The sequence below is a fragment of the Penicillium alfredii genome (assembly GCF_028826965.1).
Source record: "Penicillium alfredii strain IBT 34128 chromosome Unknown utg000009l_segment0_segment0, whole genome shotgun sequence".
In the NCBI taxonomy this organism is placed as follows: Eukaryota; Fungi; Ascomycota; class Eurotiomycetes; order Eurotiales; family Aspergillaceae; genus Penicillium; species Penicillium alfredii.
The window spans coordinates 212,412-225,034 of record NW_026622706.1 but is presented as its reverse complement, the minus strand read 5'-3'; the positions used below and the strand labels follow the sequence as shown (position 1 = coordinate 225,034).

General features: G+C 52.0%; 5 protein-coding genes across 5 annotated transcripts; 2 read left to right on the top strand and 3 right to left on the bottom strand.

Moving 5' to 3' along the window:
* Positions 1-282: 282 nt before the first annotated feature.
* Positions 283-1,720, bottom strand: NUU61_005994 (putative alpha-1,6-mannosyltransferase subunit; the record flags this gene model as incomplete). Its single annotated transcript, XM_056656522.1, has 2 exons — positions 283-1,247; positions 1,306-1,720. The coding sequence occupies 2 exons, from the start codon at positions 1,718-1,720 to the stop codon at positions 283-285; spliced, it is 1,380 nt and encodes a 459-aa protein (XP_056509322.1).
* A 570-nt stretch (positions 1,721-2,290) lies between these two features.
* Positions 2,291-5,473, bottom strand: NUU61_005993 (serine/threonine-protein kinase; the record flags this gene model as incomplete). Its single annotated transcript, XM_056656521.1, has 3 exons — positions 2,291-4,070; positions 4,116-4,516; positions 4,580-5,473. 3 exons carry the CDS (start codon positions 5,471-5,473, stop codon positions 2,291-2,293), a joined length of 3,075 nt encoding a protein of 1,024 aa, XP_056509321.1.
* Positions 5,474-6,795: 1,322 nt separating this feature from the next.
* Positions 6,796-8,084, bottom strand: NUU61_005992 (threonine aldolase GLY1; the record flags this gene model as incomplete). The annotated part of the gene is made up of 3 exons (XM_056656520.1): positions 6,796-6,902; positions 6,958-7,911; positions 7,973-8,084. The coding sequence occupies 3 exons, from the start codon at positions 8,082-8,084 to the stop codon at positions 6,796-6,798; spliced, it is 1,173 nt and encodes a 390-aa protein (XP_056509320.1).
* Positions 8,085-8,547: 463 nt separating this feature from the next.
* On the top strand, positions 8,548-10,261 carry NUU61_005991 (uncharacterized protein; the record flags this gene model as incomplete). Its single annotated transcript, XM_056656519.1, has 2 exons — positions 8,548-8,828; positions 8,881-10,261. The coding sequence occupies 2 exons, from the start codon at positions 8,548-8,550 to the stop codon at positions 10,259-10,261; spliced, it is 1,662 nt and encodes a 553-aa protein (XP_056509319.1).
* Positions 10,262-10,568: 307 nt separating this feature from the next.
* On the top strand, positions 10,569-10,817 carry NUU61_005990 (uncharacterized protein; the record flags this gene model as incomplete). The annotated part of the gene is made up of 1 exon (XM_056656518.1): positions 10,569-10,817. The coding sequence occupies one exon, from the start codon at positions 10,569-10,571 to the stop codon at positions 10,815-10,817; it is 249 nt and encodes an 82-aa protein (XP_056509318.1).
* Positions 10,818-12,623: the final 1,806 nt, after the last annotated feature.

Here is a 12,623-nt window from a genome sequence, read left to right as displayed (position 1 = left end):
ATCACGTGTCTACGTGGACTATTCTGATATGCCACAATAGATTGGGCTTTGCATAAGAATAAATATGCACTTGATAGACAAAGATGAATCAGAAATTAGGGTTAATATTTTGGAGCATTTCAGACCTCAACCTTGAACGCCGAAAACAACGTCTGGTAATGCAAAGCACCAATATACAGAATACCTAACCCTACAATACAATCTCATGCTATGCTTGACTAGTCGTACAAATGGCGTGGGAAGCGTCGAACAGAACAGAAAAAAAGGGAAAAAAAAAGCCTTTCATGGAACTCGTTTCGAGGGAGAGTCCTGCGTCGCAGTCTGGCCTCGTGCCCGGTCATAGACCGCGCGGAGTGCGTCCTTGGCCCTCTCCCACCGAGTCCGGTTAAGTCGCTTGCTTAGCTCACGGTAGTTGTACATCTCGGCCCAGCAGTCGCGGCCGAATATGCAGCCGGCCATGTTGACAACCAGGTCGTGCGCGCTTTCCTGGTAGCGTACCACCTGTTCATCGGCCTCGCCGCATGCGCCTGGTGGAAATGCGTTGATGCTGCGCTGAGGCAGAAATCCCACGCTGCTGCGCACCCACGGTTGGTTTTGGTATATGTATTCGAGCGCGTCTTGTTCCTTGTGCTCCCAGTCCATGTGCTTCTGCTCGTACATGACCGGGTCCCACCAAGCGTCCAGCATTCGGTCAGTCCAGAGGGATCGCCGCACGAAGAACGAGCCGAGATTGAATCCCGAGCAGTCTTGTGTGAGAAGCATATTCAATGAATCCAGGCCGCCGTCACCCTCGAGGGAGCGTCCGAGGTCATCCAGGTAGAACTCTGGTAGCGGGTGTGTGATATTGAGCGGGTTGTAGATGTTGATGTCGCGATAAACTATCGACTTCAGGTCGTTGAAAATATGGTGCTGCAGCGATTTCCCGTACTCCATGATCCAGGTGTTCAAATCAAGCCACCAGAACCACTCCGCCTGCGGATATTTACGCATTGCCTCGCGGAGCACGTCGCCCTTCTCCCAGTTCTCGCGCCACTCGTGTGAATACCGCTTCTTGGCCAGCATGTTGGCCACTTCTAGCTCGTATCCCCATCTCTCGGCGTACTTCTCCTTGTTCCAAATGCTATTGCGCTCGATGGCCCACTCGCGCGCGCCCTTCCACTCCATCACACCACCCTCCACGTTCGATCCGATGATGATCACGAATCTGCGCCCTCCGCCCAGCGATCGACGGTACAAGTGGACAAGACCTACAGATCTGGATTAAGAACTCGTCTCGAGTGGGTATGTAGTAGAACCACGACTTACTCGACCACAGAAGCAGATATCCGATACAGACGAGTAGAAACCACAGCAGCACTCGGAACCGAGTCCGGCGCATTAACCTGCGGAGTACCGCCCGCGGGCCACGCCCTCCAAACCTCCCAGGACGTCTATGTGCATCTTTATCCGCGTAGCCAAGTGGCGTGTGAGCTCGGAAGCCAGGAAACTGGGCGGAGATTCGGTGTTTTTGGCGTGAGAAGAAACCGGTATTGCGCGTCGAGAAGGAGGGGTAACCGCGCACTTTGTTATTCTTGGCTTTGGCTGCGGCCCACGAGATGCCTCCGGGTGCGAGGGTGGCTGGCGAGTATCCGCGCGGTGTCGAAGAGCCGCTGTCGGGTGCCAATCCCGGGCTGGACCACCCTCCGCCCGGGTGGGGAGAGGGTGATCGCGAGAGGGACATGGGAGGGTCGGCGGGAGAAATTCTAAAGAAAGGGTTGAACGGAGGATGTCGGTCGGGCAAACAAGATCGAGGGAGAGGAAGGACTCCTTGGGACAGAATGTTCACGGTGAGGTCAGAGTGACAGCTCAAGGAGCGACGCGAAAAAAAAGGGGGAAGCGAGGGAGGAATTAGATTAGGTGGGCATGACGGATTGACGCAATTCGCAGCACAGGCCACGCCTTGTTCATCTTGCGAAGGATATCTCAGAGGAAAAGAAGCTGAAGAGCTCGGTGAGGTTCCCCGGAAGCAGGGCAGTGGGGCCGATGGACCCTGAAGGTTTGACATGACGAATAGCCTCATGGACTATACAATTTACGAAACTCGTAGCAATTGATACCCAACCAGAGATTCCAAAGCATAGGCCGATAGATATAAAGGTCGGGAGATCTACTGTCTATTGTTTACTGTGAACGCATGCAGACAATACGATTGTAGAGCCCGACTGACATACAACCTCGATGTCACATTGAATGCAATTCATACGATCATTCTATGTTCAAAGCGGGGAGAGCCGATAACGCAAGATCAAACCTATTCTTTCAATTCCTTCGGTTCATCTGCTCGAGCTGGCAACCGGTTTGCTGCCACATCCGACTTGGCCATGAGTGCCTGGCGCACCACAAACCCCGACTCGGTGGCAGGCCGTTGTCGCGCACTGTCGCCATGATAAAATTCACAGCGTAGCTTGAGAAACTCGCCCTTGGACTGAAACACGGTGATAATGTCTCCGGTGTAGATCTTGCCAAAGTGCAATCCCTCGGGCCCGTCCTCGGTCGACGAGCCCCGGCGCAGCTCAACGTCGTTCACCCAGATACATTTGCGCGTTTTCGTGGACAGGATCGCCATGACTCCGGGGACCTGCATCCAGTCCTTCCCCGCTGCAATCTTCGACTCAATGGCGGGCGCCCAGAATGTGACTTCTAGGGCGTACGCGGGGATCCGCGTGTCATTGGGGAAAGGGTGCCGGACAGTCGCCTTCAGACCCCGACCCCAGGAGGTCATCCGGGTTTCCAGACGCAGCGAAATGTCAAAACTAGAGCCAGGGAGACTGATAAGACGGCCAAGTACCGGTCGTGGCTTGGTGAATTCTGTGTCGGCCACGTGTGGCGGGATCGACGCATGCTCCGGCTGATGGACGATGGGGTCCGATGACCCTGAGTCCGTGCTCTCAAGTTGCTCTAGGATTGCTTGTCCCGTCCGCGCATCAAGGGTGGTAGCGAGCTCGATATCACATTCCCTAGTGCGGCTTTCTGGATCACTAGGCGGGTACCGACGACTGGTTCGCGAGCCATTATTGCTGGAACCTTCACTGATTGTGTCAGGGAGCGCAAGATCGATGCGACGGGAGAATTTAGCCGCCTTGGGAGTGGTCTGATTGGCTTCAGAGCTGACTGGGGCGGCCTCTTGGTTTGTGGTACTATCTGCATTCGCGGGCTCCTTGGGTTTTCCAGGGCTGGTCTGTGGCGCCGAGATCTGGTTAACCGGGACGGCCTGCGAGTGGAGGATGGGGTGCGAGGAGTTCATGTTCAGCCGTCCGACGAGGTTCTCCGTTCCCATAAGGCTGGGGGCAGTGCCACCGAATGGGTGTTCTGGGAGGGAAATGACCGAGTAGACGCTGTGATCATCGCTCATGGACTCACCAGAAGAAGGAAAGTCCTCAATGTCAAAAGCATCATCGTTGTCAGCCACGGAGCCTAAAGCGTGGGAGCTGCGCAGAGCTGCCGGGTCGACTTCACCAAACAGACGTCTTGCGTTGTGCTCGGCAGCCACCTGACCATCCTGGAAACTCTCGATGTTGGGAAGAGAGGGATATCGAATATCCGTAGGGATGTGCTCAATGCGCGGTCTTTTCGCGAGAGCCTCACTGCTGCTGTTTTCTTCGGCTTCGGCTTCATAGGTGTACGCATCATGGTCATGGATGGAAAGCTGAGACGCGCCCAGATCTTCCTCAGCATCCTCGCCAATCGCGGAAAGACCGTCTTGATGATCCGACAACAGGTCGTCGTCTTCGTACTCGTCCACATCAGGAACCTCAGAGATCCAAGGATGTTGGAAGCACTCCTTCTCAGTCGGACGAGAAAACGGATCTCGGTTGAGAAGCTGGGCCACAAAGTCGATACCGGCTTCCGATACCCCCTCGCGGCGCAAGACATCAAAGTCAGCGTCCGTGGTCATGATGGTGCGGAGCATCTGCACGCCACGATCCTCGGCGCGCCCCGAGTAAGGTGGAATGCCGGACAGAATGTGGTAGAGAACGGCACCCAGCGACCATGTGTCTACAGACTGGTTGTATGGAGATGTTTTGGGAGGTCTAAAAATCAGCGAAGCCATCAAGACAAGGGCTAGAAATACTTACGGGTCCCCAACACGGCGCCTTTTCCGAGCCTCGCCACGCCGGTATGTGTCGTAGTCAGGATATACCTCTGGCGCACAATACAGCAATGTACCACAGAAGGTCTTGAGAAAGGTCTCCTCCTGCACCACTTTGGACAGGCCAAAATCAGAGAGCTTGATTCTGAGTGGATCCAGCGACGCAATAAGGATGTTGTCTGGCTTGATGTCGCGATGGGTAATCCGGCGTTTGTGAAGGTAGTGAAGGGCACGAAGCACTTGGCGTGCTATCGTGCGGACCATCTCCTCGGGGATCCTGCCATGGCTGTGGAGGTATGTGGAAAGCTCGCCTCCAGGGACATATTCCATGATAATGTAGATCCACCTGTCGTGCTCATGGTGGTCGATATATTGCACAATGTTTGGCTTAATAGAACGAATGGAGTCAGTCTAACTTGCGACGTCATGGTGGATATAATAATCACTTACGTGTTTAAGATCCCTCATAATCTTCATCTCATTGTCAACCTTCTGGTCAAGAATCCCATTCTTCATGAACCGTCGCTTGTCAAGCTCTTTCGCGGCATAGATGGACCCATGTTGCTTGGTAGCGAGTTTGTACACTGTCGCAAAGGCACCCTTGCCGATTTGGCCTGTCACGTTGTACACCGAGCCCCCTGTCCAATGCATGCCGTAAGCGTTGGCAACTGACCAGGACAAAACGGGCTGGGCAGCGCCCTGGCGATTCTTGTGTTGCACAGCGCCCGTTGCATGCTGCTGGACCCGCTCGAAGTATCGAAGTACATTCTGAGTGTACTGCACTGCGAACCCCTCTCGAGGTGGCATTCGAACAATGAACCGAACCTCGTCAGAACCTTGGTGGCCAGTGACCACCTGGATGACAGAGCCGTTCGTGAGCATGCGGCTGTTGTCTTTCTGGCTCTTGCGCAGCCGACAGTTGTCTACGATGGTTCCATTGGTAGAAGTGTCTTGGAGCATGATGATCCCATCTCCCGTCAGATAGATGCGGAAATGAGTGTTGGACACCCTTTTCGCCTCATCATCCGTTGCCAACAGCACATCGCAGCGAGCTCGGTTGCGGCCAAAGCAAAAACCTGCTCCCGGGTCGTGGACGTTTGATGACAATCTCAGGGCCACATCGAGTGCGGCGGTTCCTGAATTTTCAAATTCCAAGGCGCCCTTCTGCAAGATGTGCTGGGTACCAATTCCTGCCGTCGCAGTTACTGCGTCATGAGCAGCGTGCGAGTTCGGGTGAAGGATACAGATGATGTCGGCCAGGTCCTGTTCCTGAAGTCCGGAATTGTCCAATCCCATCCGACGGGGATCGGTGCATGGCTGAGTGGATTCTTGTGTGGCCTCCATGGTAAAGACACAAATGCAATATCTAAAAACAGGAAATGAACTCGCAACAGGCTTGGGGAGAATCAGATGACGTGGGGTATATGTGCTGATGCGATAACGAGGAAAGTTTGCGTAACGGGGTCATAAATACAGTCGTGTCTGGGGATATATCAAATGAGTAAGTTGCAAAAGATGGATATGCATGGGTAGGCAACATATATATTTACCTTGAGCGGTTCCAGGAATGGGACCAAAGGGTCAGTCACCAGGGTAATCACCGGGTGAAGGACCAAGAACAATGAAAATCGAGGAAAGAGACAGTCCAGGCAAAAGGAACCTTGTAGAGAGGGTGAAACGCAGCTTCTGAGTCGTCCGAAAAGTGGGGTGACTGGATAGACAGCCGGTGACAGCGGTATATTTTCCCAGTGTGAAACGGTCCTCAATAAGTGGACCTCGAGAGCTTCCTTCGTGGCCTAATTGTGGCAAAGACTAAGAACAGATCGAGCGATAATACCCAGAGCAAGAAATCCAAGCTTCACTGAAAATCTCTCGGCGCAAGGAGGTTGGCAGCATTTGTGAGTACTGATTCGCGTCAAGCTGGTCCGCCGAGGAGCTGGTCAAACGGAAAATATCCAGTGGTGTGCATTTATTTACAGCCGTCAACCTCGAGGAAAAGACGCAGGAGCAGCAAACGTCGGGATCGAAGGGGTATTGCCTGTAGAGAATCTTCCAGGTGGTCAGTAAATATCTCGATTGCCTGGCGAGGGACCTTTGTTTGGCATGGACTCGACGATGACGATTCACTTACACGCCACTTGGGAAGGTCCGTGGGAGTCCACAGTTGAGTAGATTCACACGGCGGACAGACCAAAATGGGGGACAGGGACAAATTGCAGTCCTGGCAGCTCGTCGTCCGAGAAACAGGAACAAGGTCGAGCCGCACGATCGTCTTTATCGGCGCGACACCTCAGGCAGCAACAAGTTCCTGAGGCCCACGTAGATGACTCATCGCCAAAACAAGTGCTGATTGGCTGATTGAGAATAAGCAGCTCCGGGTCAAGTTCAACCATCCATGGATGGACAAGCCTACAACTACGCAAGGCCCATGGGCTCAACATCGTTGGATAAGAGACCTGGGAATACTTAACACGAAAATAGTTAATAATTAAGAGAACCATGATAAAAACACTGACTACTTGGTACAAGACCAGAGAAAATACAAGTTACGATATGCATGAGATCGGATGTATACATGTGGATGGGTTTCAAGTTGCGGCCGCAGTGCTGTTCTTCGAATCTATACTTGGCAGTCAATGCCCGGGCCTATATACGTTATTTACGACCTATTTGCTGCCATACGGCTTGCTCTGGTCTTCATTACGCTTATAGTCGCCATTCATCGCAATGTCGAACACTTTCTCCAGTCGCGCAATCGCCTCGTCCGATACCTCTGTGACAGGTCAGAATGGAATGGAGTCGTATCGGCGAATCACAGAAACACTTACGATAGTGGACAACGACTCGGTTGCCAAGTAACCTCAGCCCCTTCTCTTGTCCAATCTCAGCCAGGTCATTCCATCCCAGCCCAGACGCCTCCAGATCCAACCAAACCATGTTGGTGTGCAGGGGGGACTGCAGCTTGCCGCCACGGCTGGTCCAAAGATCGGCGACTCGCTTGGCTTTGGAGTGAGCAGGCAGAAGCTTGCCAGTGCTCCCGTTCGGGTCGGATCCAAAAGTCTCCTCGAGCGCTACCCGAGCAGCGGCAGCGATCACACCAGTTTGGCGAGCCCCTCCGCCAATAGACTTGCGGAACCAACGGGCTTTTTTGATGAATTCATGGGAGCCAACAATCATACTTCCGATAGGAGCACCCAGACCCTTGGAGAAGCAGAGGCTAACACTATCAAAGAGGCTGGTAAAGTCATCCAAGCTGCCGGCGCCGGCCACAACTGCCTCCCACAATCTGGCACCATCCAGGTGCACCTTGATATCGTTAGCATGGGCCCATTCTGTAATACGCCGAGCTTCACTCAAAGGCATGATCATGCCGTCAAGGGTATTCTCCAGACTGATCAATTTGGTCGGACAGTGGTGAATGTTATCGTCGAGGATCGCGTGTTTCTTGATGTCCTCCAAGGTCAGGTGAATTCCATTTTTGGGGATGACAGTCTGTACTGTAGCTCCAGTCCAGGAGCTGACACCCCCGGCCTCATAGCAGATAATGTGAGATCGATGATCACACAGGACGGCATACGGAGGCTGAGCGAGGTGCGAGCGAACAGACACCTGGTTTCCCATTGTCCCGGACAGAACCAACAACGCCGCCTCATGCTTGGTCCGCTCGGCCACATAGCTGTGCAGCGAGTTTGTCACGGGGTCTTCATTAAAGACGTCGTCGAGTAAGGTAGTCTGGCAGATGGCATCCAGCATGGACGGTGTAGGCTTGGTCATTGTATCGCCTACAGACAACAGTCGTCAGTGTTAGATCGAGCATAGAGATGAGGAGCTATAAAAGCATACTGCGCATATCAAACTCGGCCGCCCCGGCGCCATGCCAGCTGCTGGGCTTGCTGTTGGCGCTATGAGGGCTGGTCTCGGTATGGACCTTTGCGTTCGTGGAGAGGTGTGCCATGCTAAGTTTATCGTTCAAATTGACTCTCTTGAATGAATGGAAGAGCCGAACTGCTGAGGATAGACGGCAGATACTATACAAAGAGCGACTCATGGGGAAGCAGTCAACCGCAACTTCTGAACGGAAATTGGAGAAAGAGGGGACATCCACACGTGATCGGCGGGGGCGGGACCTCGGTTTCTAAGAGATTGCTTGTCCCACTGCAGACCTTCGTAGTAGCACAAACCGTAAATCATTTGTTTTGAGACCAATCGAGCAATTACACCCAGACAATGCTTCAAAGACACCTCCAATTGCGGCTCAATGATGACGCCAACGCGCAGCTTATCGATAACCCAATCTGGACTAGCGTCATTGAGGGCCTGGACCGCTGAGTCATCCATTTAATTGTGGGTTCTTCGATCCTTCACTTCTTCACTTCTCTTCCCCTTCTTCAACCCGACTGCGCTCTCGCTTCGCAAGGATGGAGCTATCCCATCTCACGCGCCCTGCGATATTGGGTCAGTGTGTTCGCTGCTCCAGCTCGCTGGCTGCGCTGGAGAACGAATGGGCCCGCCTGTCCAATTCCTATTCCGTTGCGACGGGTTGGCTGAGTGTGGAGCTCCACCGCATCTCTGTTTCCTCGGAGCGCAAGCAGATCCCACAAACTTCGGACATGAGTCCTCTGCGAGGGCGCATTGTTCAAGAGCTGGTCTGCAAATTGTGTCATCAAAAATTGGGGGTCCTTTGTCCGCTGGACAATGGGTAAGTGATCGCAACAGTCGTCCCTCGTCGTACCCTGCTGACTTCTTTGGAGGTCAAATATTTTGTGGAAGATGTCAAAGGTGGCTTTTAGAGAGATTGTCACTATGAGAACAGTGGAACCCCTCTTTAAGGAGGGAGCGCTCGACCGATTGCTTTGCCCGCCCCCCAAAGAACCTTCGCGGCGAGATCGCACATCCTTCACAAATGGCGCATTGGTACCCAGTGACCCAACCGACCTCGTCAGTCTCGATCCATACATGCAGCAACAGATGCTTCACCAAGGGAGAAATATCGATCAGATCTCGAGCTCGGTGAACCACCTACAGGATACTATGACGGACCTTAAGCAATCATTTACGGCCCTTCGGATTGAACTGAATAGCCCCAGCCGAGCCTTTGAAAACGGTCCAATCGCAGGGCATAATTTCGACATGATCGCCACGGTGTTGAAGGAGCTCAAGTCAAAGTCAGAAGAGATCGAAAAGTTAAAGTTGGAGATTGAAGCCCTGAAGCTGAAGAACCGTATCATGGGCGACAACAAACCGCAGAAACCGGGCTCTTTTCTGGCTTCAGATGATTTCCTACCCGAAGTCCGGAGTCCAGGCTTGCTGCAAGCAGGCCGGAAACGCGCTTGGCCCGATGCGTTCTTTAATGAATATACGGAGCCAATTCCAGACTCGATTGATGACACGGAGGACATGCTGGATGATCTGGCGCTTGCAGACACGCCAAACCAACCGCTAGGCTTACCTACTCAGGACTCGCAAAAGGCACAGGATCAACCAGATTACGACTTTCCGCAGCTTCAAATCGAGCCTAGCAGGCGATCGGGAGCAAAGTCGGCCCCCAAGGAATCTCCGCTTAAGGCTAATTCACATCAGAGCATGACCAAGCGTCCCCGTCTGACACACCCCAACGACGGGCCATCTCAAACGGAGTCTACGGGTGAGAAGAGGCGAGCTGGACGGCCCAGAAAATCCTCCACTCGATCCACCAAGCCCACCAACGCGCAAACTCCAGAAACAGCCCCATCTGCCACGCAACAGGAAATCCCTGAATCTCACACGGAAGAGCGGGTTCCGATCTCAGACCCAGTCCCCAGCGCACAATCAAACCGGCGGCGACGTCCGTCTCGTCGCAGTACACGTTCACAGTCTCGGGGACCATCTCGTGCCGATGGTCCAACTGAAACTGGGGGAATGGAGCAGACAGCACAAGACCCTATGCAGATGACTGCGGATGGCGAGCACGATTCCCACAACACCGAGCACAACGAATCTGGTTCCCGAAATGAGGGATCTGTCAATGGTGCCAATAGCAACTCGCACGCGGAAATGAACGAGAAGCGCAAAGCCAAGGTCGCGGCGCGGGACACCATGACTCGATTGGCTATGCAACGCGAAGAAGCGATGGAGACCGAGCAGGCGCGGTGAATTGAATCCTCCAGGCAAAATATATTGCAAATTATCTAGATATTTTGTTCCTGAGGATGTGTACAATACAATATGGAGTTCTTTTTGCGGGCGATTCTTCGAGGATGTTGGGGTCGCACCACATCAATTCTGCATTGATAGATTTGAAATTCAACCAGGAGAGTGACATTAATTTTGTAGCAGCATTACGCGCTGGCCCCCGTTCGAGATGTCGCTATTTCAACCCTGCTTTTTCAGTCAACCCCTCCCCGGGCTTCTCCCTACATCTTGCCCCTCTACTCACTTCCCACGACTTATTGCATTCAAAATGACTACAGGTCGGGATGTTAACCAAGTTCCCTTGACAACCCTGTCCCTAGAACACTTTACCGCTGTCAAGCGTGCCATCTTCAACATCATGGCCACGAGCTCGGCCGTCGAAACGTTCTCCCAAGTCGTCAACGGTCTCCCAGTCCCAAGGTCTTGGAACAAGTGGTGGCTTGAAGATAATCCAAACCCCAGCCCTAGTCAAGAAGCAAGCACGGAATATGCTCAAAACGTTTCGGGACCAGTTTGACATCCAAGCAGTGTTTATTGATACTAAGGTGACATTGTTGATTCTCTCAAATATGAGTAGACTAACCTTGAGTATAGGTTGCCCAGCGATTCCAAGACGAAGCTCCCGGTTCTAGGCGGTTCTTTCTACGGCTAATTGAAATGGTCGCTATTCTATGCCACAACATAGCGCTGACGCTCTATGATATGATTCAAAGTGGTTTACGCAAGCCAGTGACTGGGAAATGCCCAAGGCTATTGAAAATTGCCGGATCAAAGTACCCGCCATATTTAACATTGCTCTCTCATTGCAGTTACTTTGACTATCAATATTACCCACACGGCTGGACAGATACCGTTAGATATTGGGCTAAGGACCGTCTCCTTGGAGGGGTGGTACTCTTTGATAGAGGTGACTCGGGGACGCAGGTAATTTCTGTCAATAATCTATTCGTGACAACATGTACTAAGAGTGAAAACAGTGCGAGAGCGTTTGCCTCAACCCTATTACAGGATCGAGAATCTTTGAATTGACTGAGCCGCAACTCCAGAGACTCATTGGGCTTCTGTCCGAAGAAAATTGCGAGACATTGCAGATGTCCATTCCCTTTCAGTCAGAGACGCAAGCACGCTCGGTCCATCCCAATCAATTCGTCTCTGCAAACATATGTCGCGATGAGCATGATCACGGGCTCGCGAGTATATGCCCCCGCACTGTTGCCATATCATCTCCAAAGAAGATCATGAGTGGCTTAAGAAAGAATATCAGAGGCTCTCTACTTTGAGTGACCATGGCCAATGAGCAGGATCTAGAATCACGGGCAGTTTTCTAGCTACGAAGAAGACATCTAATGAGACGGCGCTTTGAAAAGAAGATTGGAAGCTATATAGAGGTTGGAAAGGGACAAATAAATCTTGAGTTTAACAAGACTTGTAGCGTACTTCCAGTGCCCTCTTTCTTGCTCATATCAAGCCTAAAGTGCGGGAATTGAACCAGAAAGCCAAAGAAACGTTCAAAATACAAGAGAACATAGAAAACCTGGAATATTAAATATAAGGAAAAACTGTAAGCCTAAGCAATCGCTAGCAAAAATTGACAATGGCATCCATGGATGGTAGTGGCCATAATCGGCGGACAGTCGCCCGATGGATTCACGATCAACACCAACACCACACACACCTAGAACCCTTCGAACCCGCTCTGTGGCGATCGTACGCTATCATTAGCGACTATAGGCTACGCCTGCACCACGGAATTCTCTATGATCTGAACTCCCCACTGCTCATGTGTCATCCTCGCTTCACTCTGTTCCGACTTGTGAACGACGTGCAAATGTTCATTGTCGAGGTAAAATCCATGAAGTCTTATGCATATTCACTGACTTCCATATGCAAAGTATATGAGCCCGAGAAAAATCAAACACCATCGGTCCTCGAGACACTGCAATGACCTCAATATTGCGATAACCATAGCACCACCCTGATATCGATATGGACTCCGTGGAAGACGACTCATTGTCAACGAAGAAACAAGCCACTGCTAGAACATGAATCGCAGGGATTATTATTGCTACTTTTGCCTCTTGCTCCATAGAAGGGAACGATCTATATCAATACGCTTAGGAGGTCCCTATGAAACTATCACGACAGACGCAAGCAAGGTCTGGAAGTAGTGCAGTCTGTAGTTGACCATCTCAGCAATTTGAGGACCCTGTAATCACTTTGCTGGAATGACATCGGGCCTCGTCTGAAGATATGGTACTTCGAGGGTAGAAGCTTGCTTAGGATGTGAAGTTTGAATGGATAGCATATACTTCAGAGATACTTC